The 24161-nt window shown below is 35.1% G+C and overlaps 1 protein-coding gene across 1 annotated transcript; it reads left to right on the top strand.

Annotated features, from left to right (window-relative positions):
• The first annotated feature begins 4294 nt into the window (after window positions 1-4294).
• On the top strand, window positions 4295-23702 carry LOC129443165 (twisted gastrulation protein homolog 1-A). The gene is made up of 5 exons (XM_055203598.2): window positions 4295-4438; window positions 5098-5238; window positions 11801-11900; window positions 19467-19712; window positions 22650-23702. Exons 2-5 carry the CDS (start codon window positions 5110-5112, stop codon window positions 22829-22831), a joined length of 657 nt encoding a protein of 218 aa, XP_055059573.1. The 5' UTR covers window positions 4295-4438; window positions 5098-5109; the 3' UTR covers window positions 22832-23702.
• Window positions 23703-24161: the final 459 nt, after the last annotated feature.

Here is a 24161-nt window from a genome sequence, read left to right as displayed (position 1 = left end):
AATGTTACATTTTATTCAAACTGCTATAAAAGATTTCTGAATGTTCTGTAAAATGTCGCTGTAGAAAACACTATTTACTTATTAGGTTTAGATGTTGGCTGTTTCATTTAAAGTCACCATCATTGCGATTAGTGTTTGCATTTTTTATCAGCTCATTTACTTTTTAAGCAATACAGAGATACTATAGTTAATCTGTCTCGACAACAACGTATCCTTTCTGATTAACTAGATAGTTAGGTTTACTTTTCTTAATCTATCCAGTTTCAGGTCACGTGGTTTTATGTCTGCACTGAGGGTTAGCAGTTAACACTTGATATAATAAAATAATATCTGAACTTATTTAAAATGCCATTCAAAGATTAACTTTATTATATTTAACAAATAAACTTTTGATTATTTATAACGTTTTTATTCATTCTATTTAGGATTACATAAAATATTTTGGCACAATTGTGCCCCCCTAGTGCGGTGCCACTATGCACTGCATATACTGCATACTGCATTTTTGCACCACTGGATGAAATACTCAGGAACTCGGCAATGGTTTTGAATTATGAAGACTTTAAGAATTTTAACTAGAAGTAGTAATGACATCCAGAACACTTTTAAAGGAATAGTTCACCTAAAAATGAAAAATCGGTCATAATTTTTTCATCCTCGTGTTTTTCTAAACCATTGACTTCCATCGTAGGAAAACAAATATTATGTAAGCATTGTGATAAATGATGGTAAGTACACAATTGATGGTAGAGCTGTAATCGGGCCTTAAAAGTTAGGCCCGAAATGTCCGGAGCCCGACAGAATGCAGCCCGAACCCGAACATACATTTAGATTGACAGCTTTTTAAAAGCCCGAACCCGTTTACAGCCCGACATTATTTAAATGTGCGCACACACACAGCTTTTGTCAAGAATGAGAAATTTACACAGGTTTTAACATTATTTATTCATGACTAATAATCTACACACCACTTGGAAGTTGAAACAAAGAAATAAGTAGTCTGTAACATTGTAACATCTCATTCTAAATAGGCTTATGCAATACACTATAAATATGCCAATAAAATTATTATTTCTTAACGAATTAAATTAAGATAATACATTCTGAATTAAGATGGGTATTTGGCAATAACGAAATTAAGAGGCAGGCTCCGCGGGATTTGCGTAGGCACTTCTCTCCATTACTGCCAACATTAGTCTATATCCTTTGTCTAAATTATGTAAGACTCGATTCATATTTAGTTATACATTGAAAAACCTACTCACCAAGATTAGGCTACATGTTTTTGATGAGGAAAATCATTAAATCCACTGTAAATGAATTCAGCGCGATCCTGCGCTACTGATTTGAACTTGACCGCTCATTTACCTCACAAAGCCGGAGCGGAAGCCCGAGCCCGCCCCGAGCCCGTGTAAAATGTTAGAAATGAAGCCCGAACCCGCCCGAGCCCGTCGGGTCCCGACGGGTCCCGTCGGGTTCGGGCAAAGATCTTCAGCTCTAATTGATGGTAGCCATTGAACTCCACCATATTTGTTGTTCCTATATGAAAGTCAGTGGTTACAATCAGCTGTGTGCTTACCATCATTCCTCAAAATATCTTCCTTTGTGTTTATCAGGAAAAAATAAATTTATACAGCTTTGTAACCACACGAGAGTGAGTAAATGATGACAGAATTTTCATTTTTGGGCGAACTATCTCTTTAAATATACAATTAGTAGAATCCACCGCTAGAGGGCTCAAGATCAAAACAATAACAATGACGATAGATTAATGATGCCATGAAGCAGCGTGGAATGATGGGATTTGTTGTTTCATAACTCAACCGCTGATGGCCATCAATCAGACAGGATGAGAAATCATGTTAACGGGTGAGGTAAAGCAAGCAAGTTTTATAAATGTTGTGTTTGATGACATGGTTTTATTTCATTAATGTTCAAAACTAAATTGTTAGTCATGTTACATTATTAGTCCAATACGATGGTGTGTTAACACAGCACAGATTTAATTAGTGTTCAGATCAACAAACTTACCATAAACAAGCAAGCAGCCTGGCAGATGCTATACAATAATGCATAGTTTTTAATGCATTTGTCCACGACACTGTTGTCATGTGGTTTCGACATTAATAAAGGCGGTAACATGGATATTAACGTCATTGACAGACAACCGTGTCACTGTTTAGAATGGAAATTCTCTTATAATTTACAAGTACTTGAAAACAGTAGCGGTATTGTTATTAACCAACTGGACAAATATATTTAACACTGGCCTTGTAATTTTTTGATATTTTACCGCAAATATCTTACAAATTGTACCTTTAAGGACATTTAGGTTCAGATGGAGTGTCCCTGTTGTTCCTGTCATGTCCAGCAGATGGCGCACTGAACAAAGTCAAGTGCAACGTCAAACTGGATCATTTAAAATAAAATTAATTTGTTTACAACGTCTATCATTGCAAATAATAATTTTGAATGATAAAAACTAGAAATATTTCTAAATCCTGCAGGAATGAATTAGATTTACATAATTACATAAGTCTCTGTAATGAAATTCCAGACATGATTACAGGTTAGGCCTAATAAAGTTCAGTTTCTTGAACAGATCGATTGATCTCAATATATCGTCAGGACTCAGAGATATATATTTTCTGTTGCCTGTATTTGTTTTTTTTACTCTCAGAATTCTGGCACCTGAGGGCTTGCATTTTTAAGAATAATTGTGGATGATGATTTAAAATGTTCATTACTGTCTCACCAAAGAAAAATGTCCCCCATCTTTTGGCCTAAGCGTGAGGTTTTTATCCATTTTAGAGTAAAATGTCTCTTTAAGGTTCCATGCACCTGATAAATGTCATCCATTCTGATATCAAGACTGTACATCAGTTTGTAAGTGAAGCTACTGTACATAAACAGTGGTTTCTCCGGGGGTTCATTCAATAATCTCAAACCTAATGCATGTTGATTTGTTAAACCCACCTGGTTTAATCCACCAGGTTAATATCCTGCTTATACTGGGACTGCTGGTGTGTCTTTAAGAGAACTGTATGTTGATCTCAAGCCCTAGAATGGCAAACGTTACTTTCTAATATTTTCCTACAGGGGCGCTGTTCAGCCCATAAATTTCACATGAACACATACTAGATACTAGTATTTATGAACATTAATATAGTTAGTATTAAAGGGGACATTTCACAATACTTTTTTTTTTATAAATCTTTGGTGTCCCCAGGAAAACATATGTGAAGTTCTAGCTTAAAATACCCCACAGATAATTTATTATAGCATGATAAAATTGCCGCTTTGTTCGTGTGAGCAAAAATGTGCAGTTTTGGGGATGTCCTTTAAAATGCAAATGAGCTGTACTAAATGCTTGTGCCGTGGTTGGATAGTACAGATTAAGGGGCAGTGTTATCCCCTTTTGACATCACAAGGGGAGGCAAATTTTAATCACCCATTTCACATACTTGCAGAGAATGGTTTACCAAAACTAAGTTACTGGGTTGATCTTTTTCACATTTTCTAGGTTGATAGAAACACTGGGGACCCAATTATAGCACTTAGATTTGACATGTCACATTTAAAGTATACTACATTATTTACTATCAATTCACTACAATTATAACTGCAAAATAGCATCCTTATTATTATAATATACTACAGCAATTACTAGAGTTTACTATATTTAATACTAAATATAGCATTTAGCGCTTTTTACAAGTTTGCATTTATAGAAAATACCTTTCAGTCATCTGTTTTGGGACTGTCTTTTTATGTTAATGACATGAATTTATGTTAATGCAAGCTTTGATTTCTTCAATAGAATTGAATTTATACTTTGATAGAATTTCGATATCTAAGAAAGCTATTAAAACTATCACAATTTGTAACATATTCAATATTTTACTTTAATTTGCTTCTAAATGTATTTATGCCGTCTCTCCTTTTATTTATTGATTTTTTTTCCCTTTATCTTATGTCCTTAAGTTTATCATCTTGTGAAAATTACTGATCCTCTGGAAAGCTGTTTATTTGTTGCTGTATTGTATATCTAATTTTGATTGCCAAATAATCCCCACCAGAACAAACATTAGAGGCATTAGAAAACTACTGTATAAAAAAGAAGAAAGACGTAAAAAAATTTTAAATATATAAAATGAATAGTATTATAGCAAATAACGAAAATATTATATAATAAATACTGATTTATATAATAAATACTGATTTACATAATATATATGTCCTGTCTTCCTGCCGTACCAGCGCTATCACGTGACAATGCCACGCCCACTAGAGGACACACTTTTTAAATATTTGCCATTCTACCCGCTTTTATTCAGTGGCCATGAATCAAACCCGGTCCTGTTTCTGTTCAGACTAAACGGGAATAAGACAAGACATCTGCATCAGAGAAAGTCAAAAACCAAAGGAAAGTTGTGAAGTAAGTATGCACGCTTTCTTACGTAATCTGAGGCTATGACGCACGTGAGAGCTGTGACGTTATAATCCATTTGGATATTTTTGCGTCACTTTTACAGTAACAGAGGCACGTATTTTGCGTTTTTGTGACGTTAATGTGTGTTTCGTGCGTCTGTTATTAGTTAATGGGACATTTTTGCATTCAACAATTCAACTTTTTTTCTTTTGTTCTGCATTTGAAGTCTGTAGTTAATTTACGTGAAGTGTAATGTGACGTCACTGGAGTTATTTTCTGGTTTAGCTATGCATACGTTTTACCTCTATTTGCAAGCATACTTTTCTAATTTGTATCACATTCACCATAGCACCAAAGTTTTGTTTATTATTTTTTATGCCATAGGGAGTATTTATGTTTATTCAGAGTCTTGGAATTGTATGATTGTCATACGCATGCAATAATAATAATAACAGCAGTATTCATTGTTTATACATTATTGCATAATATGGATCATTTATATTTGTTTTACTAAAAAGTTGACATAATTAAGCTTAACTTAATTTTGTAAGTTAAAGTAACACAAAATGTTTATTTAATTATTGTTATCATCATTACAGCAACAGCCCCAAACATATAAATCATGCAGAGTCAAAAGATGCAGATGATGATGTTTAATGTTTCAGGTTTTGGTCAGGATGCGGCCGGGTCTGTTCATCTGTCCTGTGCTGCTGATCTCTGTATTATTTTTTCTTTCTGGATTGACCATCATCAGTGCCTGTAACAAAGCCTTGTGTGCCAGTGATGTGAGCAAATGTCTGTTACAGGTAAGACACCGCCAGATGTTCCTCTAATGTATAACACAATAGCTGACCTGAATAAGTTGGAAATATTTTGGAATTCTTTAATGTTTTTAAATAAACATTTTTACAAAATTTTCATGGTTCATAAAGTCTTTCTGTCAGGGTTTGCATGCTCTTGGGGAACTTGGAAATAGCATGAAAATGAAAAATGACATTTTCCAGCTTGACATTTTCCAGGATTGCAAGGAATGATTCAAATCCATTTGGCCCAGAGTGGCCTATTTCTCTGTAACACACTATCAAAATGCAATTCAAAGTTGAAGTTCTTGCTAGCAGAAAATCCTAACAGTGTGATAATATTCTTGTTTAATGCAATCTGAGTATGTTTTTGCATTATTCGTCATTCATTGCTTGTTCACCACGGCAGAAACATTCAGTATACCCAGTGTTTGGGGGCAACTGGGTGTAACAAATGTTATATTGAATCATATTTTCCCTGGAGCGTAATGACTGCTTTAAACAGACTGTGTCTGTGTGTATGCCCGTCAGTGTAGCCTCTTTGTGTTTGTGGCATTTTTGTTGTGCATGTGGGTCCAGTATTACTAATTATAAATTTAGATCCAGACCTGTTACCTTCACCACCAACAAAAATACCTGTTTATTTATTTGTATAGGCCGAGCTTGCGGGATAAATGGATATTTAAAGACTATGTTCAATAAAGATATTCATTTAGGTTATTATACATTTTAAAATGTTACTTTGTACGACCATTAATAACCTGGTCATAAAATTTGCATTTATTAAAACGCCATGTCACCATTTATCCAGCAATCCAATCACCATGGAGGAGAGGTGGGACAAATACAACACCTACCAATCAGAACATCCTGCCTTTACTACAACAGCATAAAAGTTAATATAGCTTGATGATTATATATGTCAAGAAACGGCTATGAATATAGGTATCAAAGTTTTTAAACATATACCACAGGGATGCATGTTTCTGGCAATGAACCGTAAGTTTTTCCGATATTTTTTTTTCTAGTTTATTTTTTCTTTCTGGTTTTGCGTCTGATGTTTGCTCTGATTAGATCTCTGTTTACTTCTCACTTCCACCCTGAAATGGACACAGATTTTCTCTGTGTTTACTCTAGTCTGTATATCCAGAGAGAGAGAGAGAGAGAGAGAGAGAGAGAGAGAGAGAGAGAGAGAGAGAGAGAGAGTAACCATGTTTTGATGGTCTTTATCTGGGTAATAAACACAGGAGGTTAATGGAGGTTACTGTGTTGTTTCTGTGATGTCACTGGATGACCTCTAGGATGGGTGGTTGCTTTTACAAATGCATTATATTTTAGCCTTTTTAAAGGGGTCATATTATGAGATTTATTTAAGATGTAAAATAAGTCGTTGGTGTCCCCAGAGTGCTTATGTGAACTTTTAGCTCAAAATACCCTACAGATAATTTATTATAGCATCATTTTTGGCTGTTTCCTTTAAAATGCAAATGAGCTGATGAAAAGCAAATACTGATCACCATAATGGTGGTTTTTTGAAATTGTTGAAAACTCAATTGTGCTGTCAATAATGTTTTCTCTTTCTTTCTCTCTGCACTCAATGGCAGTGCTGTGGTTGAATAGTTAAGATTAAGAGGTGATATTATTGTAAGAAGACTCGTAACCTACATCACAAAACAGGCGAAATCAAATTTTTCACATGCTTACAGAGAATGGTTCTTTTTAACATTTTCTAGGTTAATAAAAGCCCCAGTGAACCCAATTATAGTACTTATAGTACTACCATTGAAAAAGTCAGAATTTCACGCTATGACCCCTTTAAACATTGAATATTATAATTGCCATGTTAATGATAAGAATTTAGCGAGCTCATGAAAGTTTGTGTCTCTATTCTTGCATGTGGAAGATGTTGATTTAAAAAGCTTGCTCTTCTTTGCTCAAAATAGGCAACTCGAGTTTTTGTCTCTGGATATTCAAGGTGGTGACTGCGTTTTTTGTTGCTCAATGTATGAAGGTCTGAGTGGTTGCTTGGTCATTGGTAGACTTCTCTAGATGTTTCTTTTGGCGATCTCTCAACTAGAATATGTCTGCGTATGTGTGCAGATACAGTCAGCTGTATGTCTGTGGGTGTGGCGTCTGCAGTCGATTCATACACAGATGAATGTTTTGTGACATCCACACATGCACACGCTAACTGAACTAAATACTTAACCTGCTTGTGCTTTTATAAGTCTGTCTGTCTCTCGTCCTCGCTGCTGTTAGATGTATTAATGTCAATCCCAGCTGATGTCCCAAGTGAGACATAAATAAGTCATTTAGATGGGATATAGTGGCTTGGAGGGATTGATGTAGACACCAGTTATGTCATATAGGGATATAGTAGCCTCCAAGCTACTATATTCCTTCTAAATGACTTACTTTTTATAGGATTGAAAAGTTGATAAACCTGTTGGGTCATTTTAAGAGGATATTTCACCCAAATGGGCAGTTTAAAGTGAATGGCGACTTAGGCTTGGGCTACATTTAGCAGACGCGTTTTCTAAAGTGACATTTTTGTCCGCATGTGTGTTCCCTGGGTTCAAACCCATGACCTTTCGTGTTGCTATCACTATGCTCTATATACCACTGCGATATAGAGGAGCACAAACTCATAAAGGAGTTGAATGAATCATTATATATTTCAAATTGCAAAATTATTCTTTCTTTAAAAGTCTATGCTGGTTGTGTGCCATTGTATATAGCATAATATATAATTATGTTTCTTCTTGTTGCCTGACGTGTGTAGGCAAGATAGGCTGTGTGTTATAAATGCTTTCCTGTGAATACAGGTCACTGTCACGCATGTTATTGCATACCTGACATTTAAACAGATCACAAGCGACTAACATGACTCATATCCTTTGAGTTTTAACGTTTGTGCCCGAACACGATAGTGAGAATGGATATCTGTATGTCATGCATAATCAGATTTACATCAAAAGGCAGATGTGATTTGTCAGTATATGTGTAAATGTGTGTTAGCAAGACAAAGGCCATGGGTTCGACACAAATGTATTGATTGAATGCACCGTAAATCACTTTGGATTGAAGTGTCTGCCAAACGCATGGATGCAAATGTGTGGACTGACATCTGTGTAACAGGTTCACTACAAGGCATGACATGAACTGTACTTAAAGCATTGGCAACACATTTGAAGCGCAGCTGGATAAAAAAATAGTGCATGGAGATGTTCATATTGACCGGTTAACCGAAGTTAAGAATTTATTACCAATTAATATTATCAGTTAAAAGAAAAATATATTTTTTAACGCATGGTCCCTCCCAGTAACACATGTTCTAAGAACAATCCTTGAAAGTTCCCAACGTTCCCAAAAATGTTCTGCCAACATAAAAAGTATCAATTTTTTACGAACGTGTTTTACGAATGGTTCTTGTTACATTTTACCATTTTCAATGTTATTACAATGTCATGTTTTAATGTTCACACAATGTTTAAAACAACTTTAGTTACTTAAAGCTCACGTAACACATGCTGTTTCTGCATTTCTGATGTTAATCTGGAGTACCTATAGAGTAGTATGACATCCTTTATATCTCTGAAGAGTCTTTAGTTTAATCAGATTTATAAAAGAAAGATTAGCTTTACCGAATCTTTCCGATAACGTACGAAAAAATGAAGAAGGAGGAGTTACTGCCGCGGGTGGAGCGAGTACGAGTCATTCAACACTATACAACACTGTTTAACTTATGATTCACTACATGTTTGTGTCATTTATATAATATGCATGCGACTATTTCCAACAAGAGACAGAAGTCTTACTTACCGCGTGCAACTCATGACCCGGTTGGGAAAATCCAGCGCATCAAACACACACGCAAAACTCCGCTGCTACCCCGGATAATAAACTATATCCGTTGTTTTCATAAGGCTGACTTTCTTCCCCTTACATCCAAAAACACACTTCATCTTTCGTGCCATTGTTGAGTTTTGAAATTAAACAAAGCTGTGTCGCATGATAAGATGTTTGCAAGCTCTAGCGTCTCCCGCTGATTGACGAGTGGGCGGGGTTTTCCGGGGGAAGTGCCCATATAAAGAAGTGATACGTATAGAAAACCCCTGAAACGTCAGTTGGACCTGTAATCGAAAAAAACTTTCCGAAACTTGTACGAACCCTGGCGAAGTGCATTCGGCAAAGAAATACTCTGTAACAAGCCCAAATGCTTTTTTGACACTTTGCCTACGTTAAGCATGAGGAAATAACTCTATAACTGTCTTAATAAGTCAGAATGCTTGAAATACCATTGAACCCCCCCCTTTAAAACATGTATGTTTACTTTATATTTACTTTTTGTTTGTTATTATTTTAAAACTATTATAAAACATTATTTCTGAATGCTTTGTAAAAATATTGCTGTAGAAAACACAATTTGCTTATTAGTTTTCCATTTTGATGTTTAGTTTCAGTTGAAGCTGACATTATGGTGATCAGTGTTTGTTTTAGTTGGACTCTTGTTTCTAGTTTTTCTTGGTTGCATAAATTTTCTGTATATAAAACACATTTGTTATGATAATGTTCAAGTTAATTTTATTTATAAGGGACTTTAAAGAAGGTAGAAACCTACCAAAGTGCTGTAGAGGGTAAAAAATACAATAAGTAAACATAAAATATCACTGCAGTAAAACAATAGGATAATACATCAAAATTCAATTAAAAGCCAGTGAATTTTTTTTTTGTAAAAAAAACGTTTTTCCTATTTAAGACGAGTAGTTATACGAGCAAGTTTGGTGGTACAAAATAAAACGTAGCGCTTTTCTAATCGGATTTAAAAGAGGAACTATATTTTATGGCGTAATAGCACTTTTGTGAGTACTCGACTCGGCGCAGTAACACCCTTCCTCTCCCATTATGAGAGGGAGAAGGGGAGCGGACTTTTCAGGCGAGTCGAAGTACTCCCAAAAGTGCTATTACGCCATAAAATATAGTTCCTCTTTTAAATCCGCTTAGAAAAGCGCTACGTTTTATTTTGTACCACCAAACTTGCTCGTATAACTACTCGTCTTAAATAGGAAAAACGTTGATGTGTTTGGTCACTTCTAACTTTATCTCTAAATGGTACCATTGAATGAATGGGGCTAAGCTAAATGCTATCGAAGCGTCGCAGCGCGCTCCAGCGCTTACGTGCACGCACACAGATGATAGAGGGATGTATCAACAATTCTTAGTTAAGGTAATAACATATTTTAATATTGAAAATGAGTAGACTATTCCTTAAATATTGCAATTATGTGATGGTTGGTACATAATGGTAAAGATCATCATCTAATTACTTGATTTACCCACTTACCAAACGTTTATTTTCTGTCAAAATGAGATCCAGCACTCTCACAGCAGTTTGTCATTAAGGATTTTTAGAAATTATGGACAAAAAATGAACCACTGTGTATTTGGGATGCACAAACATCAAGAATCAAAGTATGAATTTCAACAGTGGTGACAATTAAATGAAAAACTCTATTTTCACCAGGTCACATACAACCATCAAGGACTCAATGACAATTTAATATTAAAATCTTATCAGTTAATGATTAATGGGTTAACAAGCTCCGGTTGTCGGTTGGGAAAATTAACTAAAATGAACATCCCTAAAATGTATTAAAATTGCATTAAAAGCTCATGAAGGAGTTAACTAACTTTAATAAGATTTGATTTCATGTCATTCATAACAAATAAAATGAAATAACTACATAAAATTAACGTACAGTAATTATTATAAACAGTACATGTTTTCATCTCTTTTTCTTTCCTTCGGTTTTAACCAAGTATTTATTGTATTTACTCGGTACAAAATACCAAAGCATATTAAATTGTGATTGGTTATGAGACATTACAGTCAATTTTTCTGTTTTCCAATATCTTGTGTTGAATTATTGTCGACCTTTGTGTTGTTTGGCTCAGTGATGCTTTGAAGGAATGCATGAAAATCACAAACACAAAACCTTGAACTAAGAAGAACTAGATGGGATCAGGAATTGTCTGGGCTTGTTTCTCTTAGAAGAAGAATCTGGCCCACGTGTTTTCCTGGGATTGGACTTTCTATAGTCACTTTGTTGCAATTTTGTTGTAACTCTCTTTCTCTTTGTTCCCCTGAAGTTTTAGTGGCACACACACACACACACACATCTGGAAATTGACCTCTTCCTCACAACTGCTGGCAAAACACGAGAGACAGTGAGCCAAATTCTGCATGAGGCTCTGCTGCCCTTTATTCATCTGGCCTGATGTTTTCTCTGTAATTTTAAAGCTAAAAGTGGCCCAGGTTTTGATCTCCACTGGTCGATTTGACATATTTTCCATTGTGTAACAGCTCTGAGTCAGTCCTGCCCGCTGTTATTTCTCTTTAAATGTTTCCTTCAGGCGCGCTCACGCTACTCTCTATAGCACGTGTGTTCTCACTTCAGCCCCGGTGTGTATGTATGGTGTTTATGTAAGCTAGACTTCCTCCATATTGGATATTTTTTCCCCTGTATGTTTACTTTTTTAAATGTATATTTTGTGTGTATGTGTGTAGGGGCTTTGCCAGTGCCGACCATCAGAGGGGAACTGTTCGTGTTGTAAAGAGTGTATGTTGTGTTTGAGTACTCTGTGGGAGGAATGCTGCGACTGTGTAGGTGAGTTTATAATAATCTATATAACCAAAGCACAAACAATCAACACACATTCAGTACTCTTGAGTACATTTGTAGTACTAACAACTAACTACAAGCAATGATTACACATCACTAAAAATTAAGGTTCCTTAGAAGGCCTTTGTTGGGCTGTATGATAAAAAACCTTTAACATCCAAACAACTTTTTGTTGTTTGGTGGCACAGTTTTATACATAAGAAATAATGTATAGACAGCAGGTTGTTATCGCAGAAATAAGCCCTAACAGTGTAGACGCGACGCGGAGAGTCTTGTATCACACTAAAGTGGCTTATGTAAGGAATAATTGACGACGGGCCATTGAATTATAAGAAAATAATGCACACCAAGGTGGTAATGCGGCACGACGCGAAGCGGAGGTGTGCATTATTTTCAAATAATTCAAAGGACCGGAGTCAATTATTCCGCTTATACCACGGTTACCACAAACATTGCTCTGGTGCCTATTTTTAAGACATTTAGACATTTGAAAAGATAGGTGTGCGGTTTACAGAAAAATAATCAACACCCATAGAACATTTCTCAGCCAATCAGAATGCAGCATTCAACAGACCCGTGGTATAATTCACGATAACAATCGGCTGCTTGTACATTGTCCTGTGTATTACATGGCTATTTACCTCATAAGTAAAGTAAGGAACATTAAATATTGATTTAAAATATTTTATTTCCTAATTTTTATTACCTTACCAGACCCTCCATGAGGAAAACACGTTTACTTTCAGTTTTAAGATAAAGCGTTAAAATGTCACAAACACACAATTTGGTGTAATCATTTGTAAATATAATATAATATATGCTATTAAAAGACAATATTTATATAGAATTTTAGTGTAATCTTAAAGTCTACCTGTCAAAATTATTTGCAGCATCCGGGTTACCGTGTTTTATTATTTATTAGAATAACAAACCAGCAAATGTCGTGACTGGCCAATCAGAATCAAGCATTCCAATGAGTTGTGTAATAAAAAATACTTTTGACTGAAGAGTTCTTTGGAGAACAAAAAAAAGTGTTTCTTTTATCATCACTAGAAGAGCCCATAGAGATCTTCTATGGTGGTCTGGGGGTCTGTGGTGGTATTACTGGGGGTCCTTCAACTATTGTTTGAATTCAGAATATTATTTTGGGATGCATGAAATTAGGCATCAATCTTTAATATGTTAATAATAAAATAAGATTAAAATGAAGAGCATAACGTTCCCAAGATAAAATCTGTTTAGGTTTTTTTTTAATTTAGAACTCCACCTGCCACAGTGACTTTTCACCAGCCAGTTTTTTTTTTTGCCTGAATGGTGAATGATAACACTGTCTTTATTGTATGAATTAAATATAATTATTTTTTAGAGCTACAAAAGTTATTTTCTCTTTGTCTTGGGTTGTTTGATTAACATTAATGACACAGACTTAAGTAGGTTAATTGAGGTTACTGTCTCTTTAAGACCAAAGCACAGACTGGTTTTTGACTCTAATCTATACATAAACTTAAGACATAAAGAAATGTTTTATTAAAAAAGAATACTCTGAAGATCAATTTGTTTATATGTGCCCTGTCAAGAACAGAAAGATTTTATGTACGCTTGCTTTTTGAAACGCGTCTCTCCGTATGTGCACTATTGAGTGCACTTAAACCCGCGCGAATTCCAAACTGCGGACATTAACAGTCGTCTCACATACGTTGTTTTCATTACTCTATTCGCAAAATGTATGTTAATGTACTACAGTGTAAGACACAGTAGCGCAACTCTCTCTAAAGTTTACACATCAAGAGTTCTGATCCGTCACAGCACTACACATCTGTGCAACTGTGGTTGTATTGTAGCCTATGTCACTGTCAGCATTGCATTCTCATCCCATCTCAGCAACAGTTTAATACTTACTCGCACATCCAAATGAAGTCAGAGAAGTGCCTCATCTTCTTTCCGATCGCATGAACGTTGCGAAACAACAGTCGCATCTTCTCAATGGTTCACTCATTACGCATTGCGAAACAGCAGTCGCATCCTCTCAATGAATTACTCAATTCGCATTGGCTACCCGCCAATGTGGCCTGTAGATTGACAGTGCTACCCGCCAATTGCAAAATTCACCTGCATTTGCCACGTGGTCGGGTGTTAATTTCAAGCCCTGTTCCCATCTATTCGTTTATTCTATATTTGGAAAACAAAACATTACAATATACTGTATTGAACCTACTGTTTATATTTCCCTAAACAGCAGAAAAATATCTATACTCATGTTTTTTATTTTAGGTGAGGAAAAAAATGCATGCATTATGGATGTGACAAAAAATGACTCCAAAAATAAAAGTTTTAGGGAGACAACATACTTTGTAGGAATTTTTCGAATTGAAATGCACAAACCAGAAGAACAAATGAAGATATTATGTATGTGACATTTCTCTATTGTGGACGTGACAACTGTAAGATTTGCACTTACTTAAAGGAATAGTCTACTCATTTTCAATATTAAAATATGTTTTTACCTTAACTAAGAATTGTTGATACATCCCTCTATCATCTGTGTGCGTGCACGTAAGCGCTGGAGCGCGCTGCGACGCTTCGATAGCATTTAGCTTAGCCCCATTCATTCAATGGTACCATTTAGAGATAAAGTTAGAAGTGACCAAACACATCAACGTTTTTCCTATTTTAGACGAGTTATACGAGCAAGTTTGGTGGTACAAAATAAAACGTAGCGCTTTTCTAAGCGGATTTAAAAGAGGAACTATATTTTATGGCGTAATAGCACTTTTGGGAGTACTTCGACTCGGCGCACTAACACCCTCCCTCTCCCATTATGAGAGTGAGAAGGGGAGCGGACTTTTCAGGCGAGTCGAAGTACTCCCAAAAGTGCTATTACGCCATAAAATATAGTTCCTCTTTTAAATCCGCTTAGAAAAGCGCTACGTTTTATTTTGTACCACCAAACTTGCTCGTATAACTACTCGTCTTAAATAGGAAAAACGTTGATGTGTTTGGTCACTTCTAACTTTATCTCTAAATGGTACCATTGAATGAATGGGGCTAAGCTAAATGCTATCGAAGTGTCGCAGCGCGCTCCAGCGCTTACGTGCACGCACACAGATGATAGAGGGATGTATCAACAATTCTTAGTTAAGGTAATAACATATTTTAATATTGAAAATGAGTAGACTATTCCTTTAACAATGAATATAATAAAAATTCCTTAAAAACTTTAACAGAGACTTTGCATGGGTATTTAAACCACCAAATATTGACATCTGAGACGTGTGGTTAAAAACTTACTTAAAAAAATACTTTTCATGATAAGGTTGACATTTGCATGGACTTGCTCATATTACAATGTTTAAAAATTGACCTGAAACTTTTAAGCTAACAGACTCGGGTTAGGTTTGACTGTCTTGTAAATATTAGGACTGTGTTGTAGGGTGCTGGCAGCAGAATTAAGTGTGAAGTGAGATGATCCAGATCTTTGTGCGTTACCTCTGACTCGGTATCAGATAGAATCAAGAGAGAGAGAATTGAAACGTACCATACCTAAACACAATAAACAACACGAGGTTTACACAGAAGTAAATGAAAGGGAATGTTCGGTCTGGAAAATCAAAGCATGATTTAGATGCCGCCTCTGTGCTTGATTTTTCTTTGTAAATAACCTGTTTAATTCAATCCATACCACACACACACATGTGATGCATGAAGCGTCCGTTATTTAATATTACGATCTAAGAAAGCACATTCTGGAGATTTTTGTGTTCCAAACACTCATTTATTGGCAGAGAGGGAATAAAAGAGAATAATATACTGCTCATGGTGCTTGGTTATTCCTCAGGGCTAGAACCTGCTGTGGTACTCAGATAATCAGATCCAGCTGTTTCAGTCCAGAGCTAATATGAAACACAAGACCTCTACTGCGTTCTGTTACTTATTAAATCTTTCATCGGTTATCTGATTATCATCACCACCAATTTATCTCTCAAACTGTAGCTCCTGTTGACAGTCATGTGTCGAAGTTAAACATTCTGCCATTGTTATCACATTTGATTGTATATCTTGTAAATATGCTTGTGATGACATGCCTGTAAAGTCATTTTTTAAACAGATTTTTTTTAACTCTTACTACAGTTTGCGTTGTGGGATACTCCCTGGCTGCACTGTTAACCCAGATATTGTCTTTACTTAAACAATCAAGTAAACATCACTTAATATTTTCTGTTTTGAAGCCAAAGCTTAAAAAGTTTAGTTGATTCAACTTTTAAGCTTACAAAATCCATTAAACTAAAACATTCAAGTAAAATGAACTTAAAATTATTAGTTCATGTTGTGAGGAATACCCATAATCCTTTGCACCTGAATATTTTGATTATTTTCTGCTTTTTCACAGAATAAAAACTGATAAGAACTTAAACTACTCAAATATTCGTTAATAAAATGTCATATAGATTCAAGCTCTTATATTATTGATGTTGTTTTGTTGTAAATTATAATTTTGTGAAGTCACCGTTCAGGTGATCAGTGTTTCCGTACATGAACCCTGTTCAGAACATTTCATTGTGTTTCTCTCCACAGTACTAACAATATGGGCCCTATTTTAACGATCTAAGCGCATTGTCTAAAGCGCACAGTGCAACGTCTACACTGAAAAAAATGATTCATTGAATTTAATCAATTTTTTTAAGGTAAGTGGTTGCAATCAATTTATTTAAGCTACATTTAAACAAAAAAGATTAGTAAAGTAAAGTAAAATATAAAACTTTTGTTTAAATGTAGCTTAAATAAATTGATTGCAACCACTTACCTTAAAAAAATGTATTAAATTCAATGAATCATTTTTTTCAGTGTAAATGGGCGTGTCCGAATCCACTTTTGCTAATTTAACGACGGGAAAAATGGTTTGTGCGCCGAGCGCATGGTCGAAAAGGGTTGGTCCTCTTGTAATGGGAGTATTTTGGGCGATACGTGCAGTAAACCAATGAGAGTCACAGCTCTCATCCCCTTTAAAAGCAAGTTGCGCTGGCGCTATGTCTAATCCCTATTTAGATGACGGACTTTATAAACCGAAAAACTAAGCGGAGGAAGACGATCCCCAGTTTAAGATTAATGTTAAATAATTGTGTTGTTTTTCACTTGTATTGAAATTGTTATTTTTTTATTAAAACCTTTAAAACCCGTTTTCTTTTAGTCATGGAAGTAAAAAAGCAGGCTTGTAATTGCTTTAAATGTATGGCTATCCAATATCATCAAAAAATAATTTACAAGTATGTAAGATAAGGTTTGTACTCTAAAAATACTTTATTTGTAACAAACAGGAGATAAATAATTTACAAACGGCTCTCCTCACGTTTCAGCACTTTGGACAACGGTTTTTTAGCAAAGAGTTTTTTTAAGCATTACCTAAAAATGTTTCTCATATCCGCAGGTACAGAGTCAATACAATAAATCTGTGAGGTAGCATTAAAAAAAACATTTAAAAACAGATGCATTTGTTTAAAGCAAAGCATTTATTTTCTTACCAGGCTGCAGGTGAAGCAGCTCTTTGCGCCTTCTAACGTCTCATAATTGGTCCTAATTTATGTCCAAGAGACTCAATAATAATCTTTTACATTCAATCCTTAAATCTTTCATATTTAAAAGCATTTTTGTGCTGCTGAGCATTCATGTACTTTGTGATAAGCAAACCCGCGTTGTCCTCCCGTTTATAGGCGCATATTACTAATGCGCTCTTTAAATAACATAAAACACATTGCGCCATTGACTTTAGACTTTAGAGCAGGTTTTAGTTGGTCAATGGCGTAGTCTATTTTAGTTGCCTCAAAATAGCAACGCGCCAACAATGCGCCTGAACACACCTCATTTTCAGACCAGAACGCCCATGGGCGCAAAAGGGGGCGCAAATGCATTTGCTATTTAAACAACGCGACGCTAAACGTGAAAATTAGGGTGGAAACTAGCGAAAGACACTTGCGTCGCGCATTGCGCTGCATTGCGCTGCATTGCGCCGGGTGTAAGATAGAGCCCTAAATGTCAAAAACACAGTGTTGTGTGTGTTTCTGTAGAGAATCACATTTATTCAATGATTGACTTAAAGTCAGTCGTTAATTTTGTGTTATAATACCATTTATAACATTAAAAGTAATATAAAGTGATAAAAACTCACAAATTTCTAGTAATGTCAACTAATACGGGTTTAAGAGTGCAGGAATACTGGAAGAAATTAAAACATTAAGTCTATTCAACTTAAAATTGTTGTTAGAACAACTTATATGTTTAAGTAAACTTCACTTAAAGTTTTTAAGTAATCATTACTTAATTTTTTTAGGGTGACGAGTTACCTTCATTTTTTTAAGTAAACTCAACTTATCCAGGCTTACAGTGTGTGCTGTATTTAGGAGTTCATTAATTGGTGTTCAAAAGCAGGTTTTAACACCACATCTAGAGTTAAATGTTGAGAAAGTGCACCATGACAAGGTCCTGGTTCAGCAGCACAAAGCAGTGTTGCCAACTGGCGAATTTGTCACTAGATTTAGCGACTTTCAAGACGTTGGCAACTTTCTCCCCAAAAAGCAACTAGCGACAAATGTAGCGACTTTTCCTGGTATTGTTGGAGAATTTTAGAGACTCAATGTCAATGTAAAACCCATTGAATCAATATCATGTTTGCACCATCCTTTAAAGGAACAGTATGTAGGATTGTGGCCAAAACTGGTATTGCAGTCACACAACTGGTGGTCAATACACAAAATGACAACATAAACATCAGTTGAGGGCTGCAACTCCACTTAAATCGCTTTGGAAAAGGAGACGGGCCGACTACCAAAACACACTTATAGCCAATCAGCAGTAAGGAGCGTGTCTACTAACCGGGTTGCGTATGTGTGGGGCGGGTTTATCAACAGAAGGTCCAGATTCTATTGGGGTAGGGGCGTGTTTGTTTAGGTGATTTCAAATATCAACATTGGCTTTCAAACATCGTGGACTCCGCCTTTAAATTACATTATCCTGGCCAAACCACTGTTGTGTGTGAGTGGTATAAGTATTTGAAATGAACATGATTTCTTAATGTCTGGTGACATATCAGGGCCATTTTATGATTAATTGATATAAATTTCTTACATGCTGTTCCTTTAATATTGAACAAATATTGAAATTTCATCAAACCACCATTATGGTGATCCGTGTGAGCTTTAGTTAAGCCCTTGACGCTTGACTTTCACTCAGTTAAAGCTGTCCTTTTTTTTTCAGTGTTTGTAATATAACATTCATATGTTTATATTGACTGAGTAAGATCATGTCAAAGATTGAAATCAATGTGAAATTTGATTTTCCTAATCTCAAAATAATATGATGGGACTTTAACCTGGATTTCACAGACTGGGTCACAAATGTACACCGTTGTAAAAGTAGCATCTGTTTAGTAAATTAATCTGGATTCATCATTCACCAATGAGGACCTAGTATGCATTAGCAGCACAGGTGGAACATGTATTTGATGTTTGCCACAGGTCTATGAAATCTGTGATAAACACTTTGATTTCTCCTGTCCAATAGGAATGTGTAACCCCAAAAATTACAACGACAGTCCTGCCACCTCCAAAAGCACTGTAGAAGAGCTGTACCGACCAATCCCGTCACTCTTCAGAGCCCTGACCGAAGGCGACGCCCCCATTAACATGATGGTCGTGTCATTCCCTGTCGCCGATGAACTGTCTCACCACGAGAACCTCGTGTCTTTCCTGGAGACGCTCGACAGCCAGAGCCTCAACGTTTCTCTGCCGAGTAGCAGTGTCCATGAAGGTAACAATTCTTATTTACTATAGTAAATATACTGTCATGAAGACATTAAAAGGAAATATGTCTCAGAATTCTGAACATTATATTCATAAACTGTGTACCTGAATAGAGCTCAGATACAAAAAGCCGCCAAATGCCACCTGAGTCAAAAAATAAGATAATTATATTTTCGAACGTGCAAGACGTCTGTTTCAATAGCCGGACGATATAAAACAGTGTATTGGGAGCACGTATAACACATGATTTAAACAATTATAGTAAATATTTGCTACATCTGCCGTGTAGGACCCGGTGTGAGGATGTCACAACTGTCCCTATATGGTGTGAGGTTTTTTTAAATAGCAATTTTTAATTGACTTTTTATGGTGACATATCAAGCTTCATGTGCTTCAACAGCAGGATCTTTCTCATTTAACACATTTTAAGTTATTTGAACAAACCATAATAAACATATTAAACTATTACATTTATTCAGTATTGTTTTTGTTTTATGAAAATGTTATTACATCGCTTCTTACGCACGAGATAGAGACATTAACTTATGAAATTATTTTGCTTATTTTAAAAGATTTGTTTTTTCATTTAAAACATAACAAAAGTATGCGCACCAGCCCAGTCACATGTAATTACATACCTATAGTCACATAATTTTTTGATTCTTTTTCGTGATATTGTCACAAATTTCCGTGTTTTTTTGTGATCGTATCACGAATTTCTGTTTATGTGTCATTGTCACGTATTCCGTTTTTTCCTATTTTCTTACCATTTTCGCTTCGGGTTAGATTTACATAAAATGACATCCTTACCCAAACCCAACTCCAACCCTAACGCCAGGCGACAATGTTTTAAAATTTTAGAAAATATAAAAAAAGAAATCAGAAAAAATAGTATCAACCAATACTTAGTGACATCCTAATGCAAACACCAAATCTAACCCTAAACCGAAGCGAAAATGGTTTGAAAATAGGAAAAAGCAGTTGAGTAACCAATATGTGACAATGACACATAAACAGTAATTCGTGATAGTATTTTGAAAAAGAATTAAAAAAAAACGTAACTATAGGTACATAATTTTGTGATACTGGGTAGCAAACACATAAATAACAGTTATAAACATTAACTAATAAGCATTATAAAACGGCCAGTTCTGGTTCTTCATTCTGATTGGTTGAAACGCGTTCTCAGCTGTGATAAAACTCACCGGTAAACCCACGGCTCAAACCGTATTACATAGCTTGTATCACTGCGCCACTGTTGTTGTGTACTGTAGAAAATAACTGTCAAAATGTCGGATTTTGTTGTCAATTTTGATTTATTGGGTGGGCTAATTATACTATATTGTATTAATTATAATCCTCAACAAATGAACAATTAATGGCGATATCCAGATAAGTGTCAATAAATATTGTTGAGTTTTCTTGTTGATTAATGCTTCCGTGAGGAGTAGTTGTACCGTATATTATCCACTGGGTGGCGATCTTACACAAACACTGATGCTTTCACTCAACACTTTAAAACTCAAGTGTATTTTTTGATCAGCGATCTGAATCGGATCTCTAACAAAAGTCATTCACAGAAATGGAATTATCCCAACATTTTGCTCAAAATTTGAGAGGATAAAAGAACAATTGAAGGTAGGGTGAAACGTTTTTATTTTGTTGTTTGAAAGCAGAGGGTCTGTTCTTTCATTTGATATATTGTATGTTTATATATCTAAAGAAGAACATTTTTCTGGAAGGCATTAATGTTTAACTAAAGCTGGGTGGCAACTCTTTTAAAAAACGCTGGCAGGGAAAGTGTTAAGCATGCTTCCAAGCATATTTGATCTACACGTCAACAGTTGCACGGTATAAATGTTAATGTATAAATTAGATGAATGTTAATTTATGAAAATAAACACCACAGTCTTAATGAATCATATTTTCATTGTGTCTTTGCTCCGTCTGTTTTGCTTGGGAACCGCTCTGTTGCAGACACACTTGAGTCTGAGGAACTACTTTGTTTGGCGGAAGACTAATATCTGTACTAATATAATTACAACTTATTTGCTGTGTTTTATTATATGAAATCCTGCTATACATAATTTGAAGCAACCGTTTTATAAACGCAATAAGCCCCGCGAAGCAGTGGGTTACCAGTGCATTTTATAACGGCTAAGGGAGTTTTAGGCACTCCGCTTCGCGTCGTGCCTAACAACGCCCCTTAGCCGTTATAAAATGCACTGGTAACCCACTGCTTCTTGGGGCTTATTGCTTTAGTTTATGCCATATACAGTGCATGGAAGAAGAATTGAATAAATACCATGTGTACATCACAGTCCAAGACTTTTTAATCCGGTTAAAGGAGGTTTACCTAATTTATTATAAGGATATTTACAGAATTGTGAGTTTTTAACATTTTACCTTTAACAGCGAGTGATTTTTACTTAGAGGGTTTTGCAGTGAAAAAAGTCAAATTTCTTAAATACCAATGAAATTACTAAAATAACATGTAGGAAAATAAGTAATTTCAGTTACTGCCAATTTTTTTTTAGTGCCATTAAAGTCAAAATACTGAACCTAAACATACTCTGTAAAAACTAAAAAGTAAAGGTTATTGGATCAACTTAAAAAATTACTTCAATTGGTAGCGCCTAAAAATGTTAATTTTGCACTGCAGGGATGCAGTGAAATTTAATAGTTTTTTCAAACTAAATTTTCTCACCTTGGGATGAAAAGTTTAAGTTAAAAATGTTTAAATATTTTAGGTGTTAATAATTGTCATTTAAAAAAAATTCAACTAAATTTTCACTTATGTGAGAAAATTTAGGTTAGTTCATTATTAGTTCATTGTGCATCAACTAATGTTAACAGTTGTTAAAAATCATTAGTAAATGCTGAAATTAACACAAACTGTGATTAGTTCACATCAGTCTTTCTTCCTCTCTCTCTCATTCCTCAGACGCCATGTGTACGGTGGTCTACTTTGATGACTGCTTGTCCATTCGACAGTGTAAGCAATACTGTGAGTCAATAGGTGGATCAAAGTATCGCTGGTTTCATAACGCCTGCTGTGAGTGCATAGGACCCGAATGTTTGGACTACGGCAGCAAAACGGTCAAATGTATGAACTGCCTGATCTGAGATCACTGCCCTCCCTCCACCATCACTGCACTGAGGAGCTTACGCTATCACTTGTGTTATTTGTATAAAACACTTTTTCTGTTGTGCTTTTTATGAGAAAATGTTTTTTAATAAATTAAATCAATATTGCTTGTTAATTATTACACAGTCACACAGGAGTTGCTTTTCATCCGGTGCACAATCCATAGGTTTTGTATATAGTCTTCATTTCATACATTGTTTTCTATTATAAAGCAAAGCAAATTTTTTTCTTTTAAATGTTTTTTTTTTATATATAAATTAATTGTTAAGTAATTGATGTGCAAGGTTTTAGTTTGTGTCCTTACCTTTGGAGTCAGCACAAGAATTATGATGAAAGATGTTTAAATGGCATGAAAAGTACACAATGGTTATATCTGCCCTATTTAGTGTCAATCCCACAAACTACTTCAGAGGTTTTTCTATGTAAATACAAACTATGAGTGATTTCACCGCATTCCAAAGGTTTTTATTCACAGATGGTCTGTTGATTAAAATACCATATAGGGACTGTACTGTGTTTCCACAGCTGGTTTGGAGGCAATGAAGAAAATGAAATGGTTAAATTGTTCACTGCAGCTCTGCCAAAGTCTGAATTTAACTTGGCATTTATTTTATCATGACAACTAGAAAGAGTTACCATCAATCAGACCTCATTCACAGCCCATCTGACAGGTGTTTGTTTGGCTTTTTGTGTGTCTGTTGTGACACATGGAATTTCTTCGACTTTCACCATACTTCTTTAATATTTGAAAGAAATATGTAGAGAAGTTTAAACATCTCTTATATTTTTGTATAAGCACCTTAATAATGAAATAAAATAAAGTTTAATAACAAAAAGTCATAAAATGAATATGCAGATTTTGCTTGTGTTTAACAGAATGCATTGCTACAATTTAAACAAAACCTTTACAGTAATTTTATACTTTTGTATCTCATGATGCTTAAACTATCAGTAACCTAGTGGTTTTAGTTGTTTTAAGTACAACAGCACCCTCTGCTGGAGGAAGCACATACTTAAAATATATATATTTTACATCTGTTTATCTGTACATTAAATTAGTACATTACATTGTTTACATTACGTAATTGTCTAAGTTGTTAAATGTTTAACCTTATTAAGTTGCTTTTATGAGATGGAGAAATATCACTTACAGTTTGCATCCTATCTTTCTTATATGGAGGTCAATGGCTACAATCAGATGTGTGCTTACCATCATTTATCAAAATCGTTTAAATCTGTTTTATGTATCTTCTTTTGTGATCATCAAAAAAAAAAATCATACAGGTTTAGAAAAACACTAGGATGAGG

Source organism: Misgurnus anguillicaudatus, unplaced genomic scaffold, assembly GCF_027580225.2.
Source record: "Misgurnus anguillicaudatus unplaced genomic scaffold, ASM2758022v2 HiC_scaffold_26, whole genome shotgun sequence".
In the NCBI taxonomy this organism is placed as follows: Eukaryota; Metazoa; Chordata; class Actinopteri; order Cypriniformes; family Cobitidae; genus Misgurnus; species Misgurnus anguillicaudatus.
The sequence above is the reverse complement of the archived record's forward strand: the minus strand, read 5'-3'. Positions and strand labels throughout refer to the sequence as shown.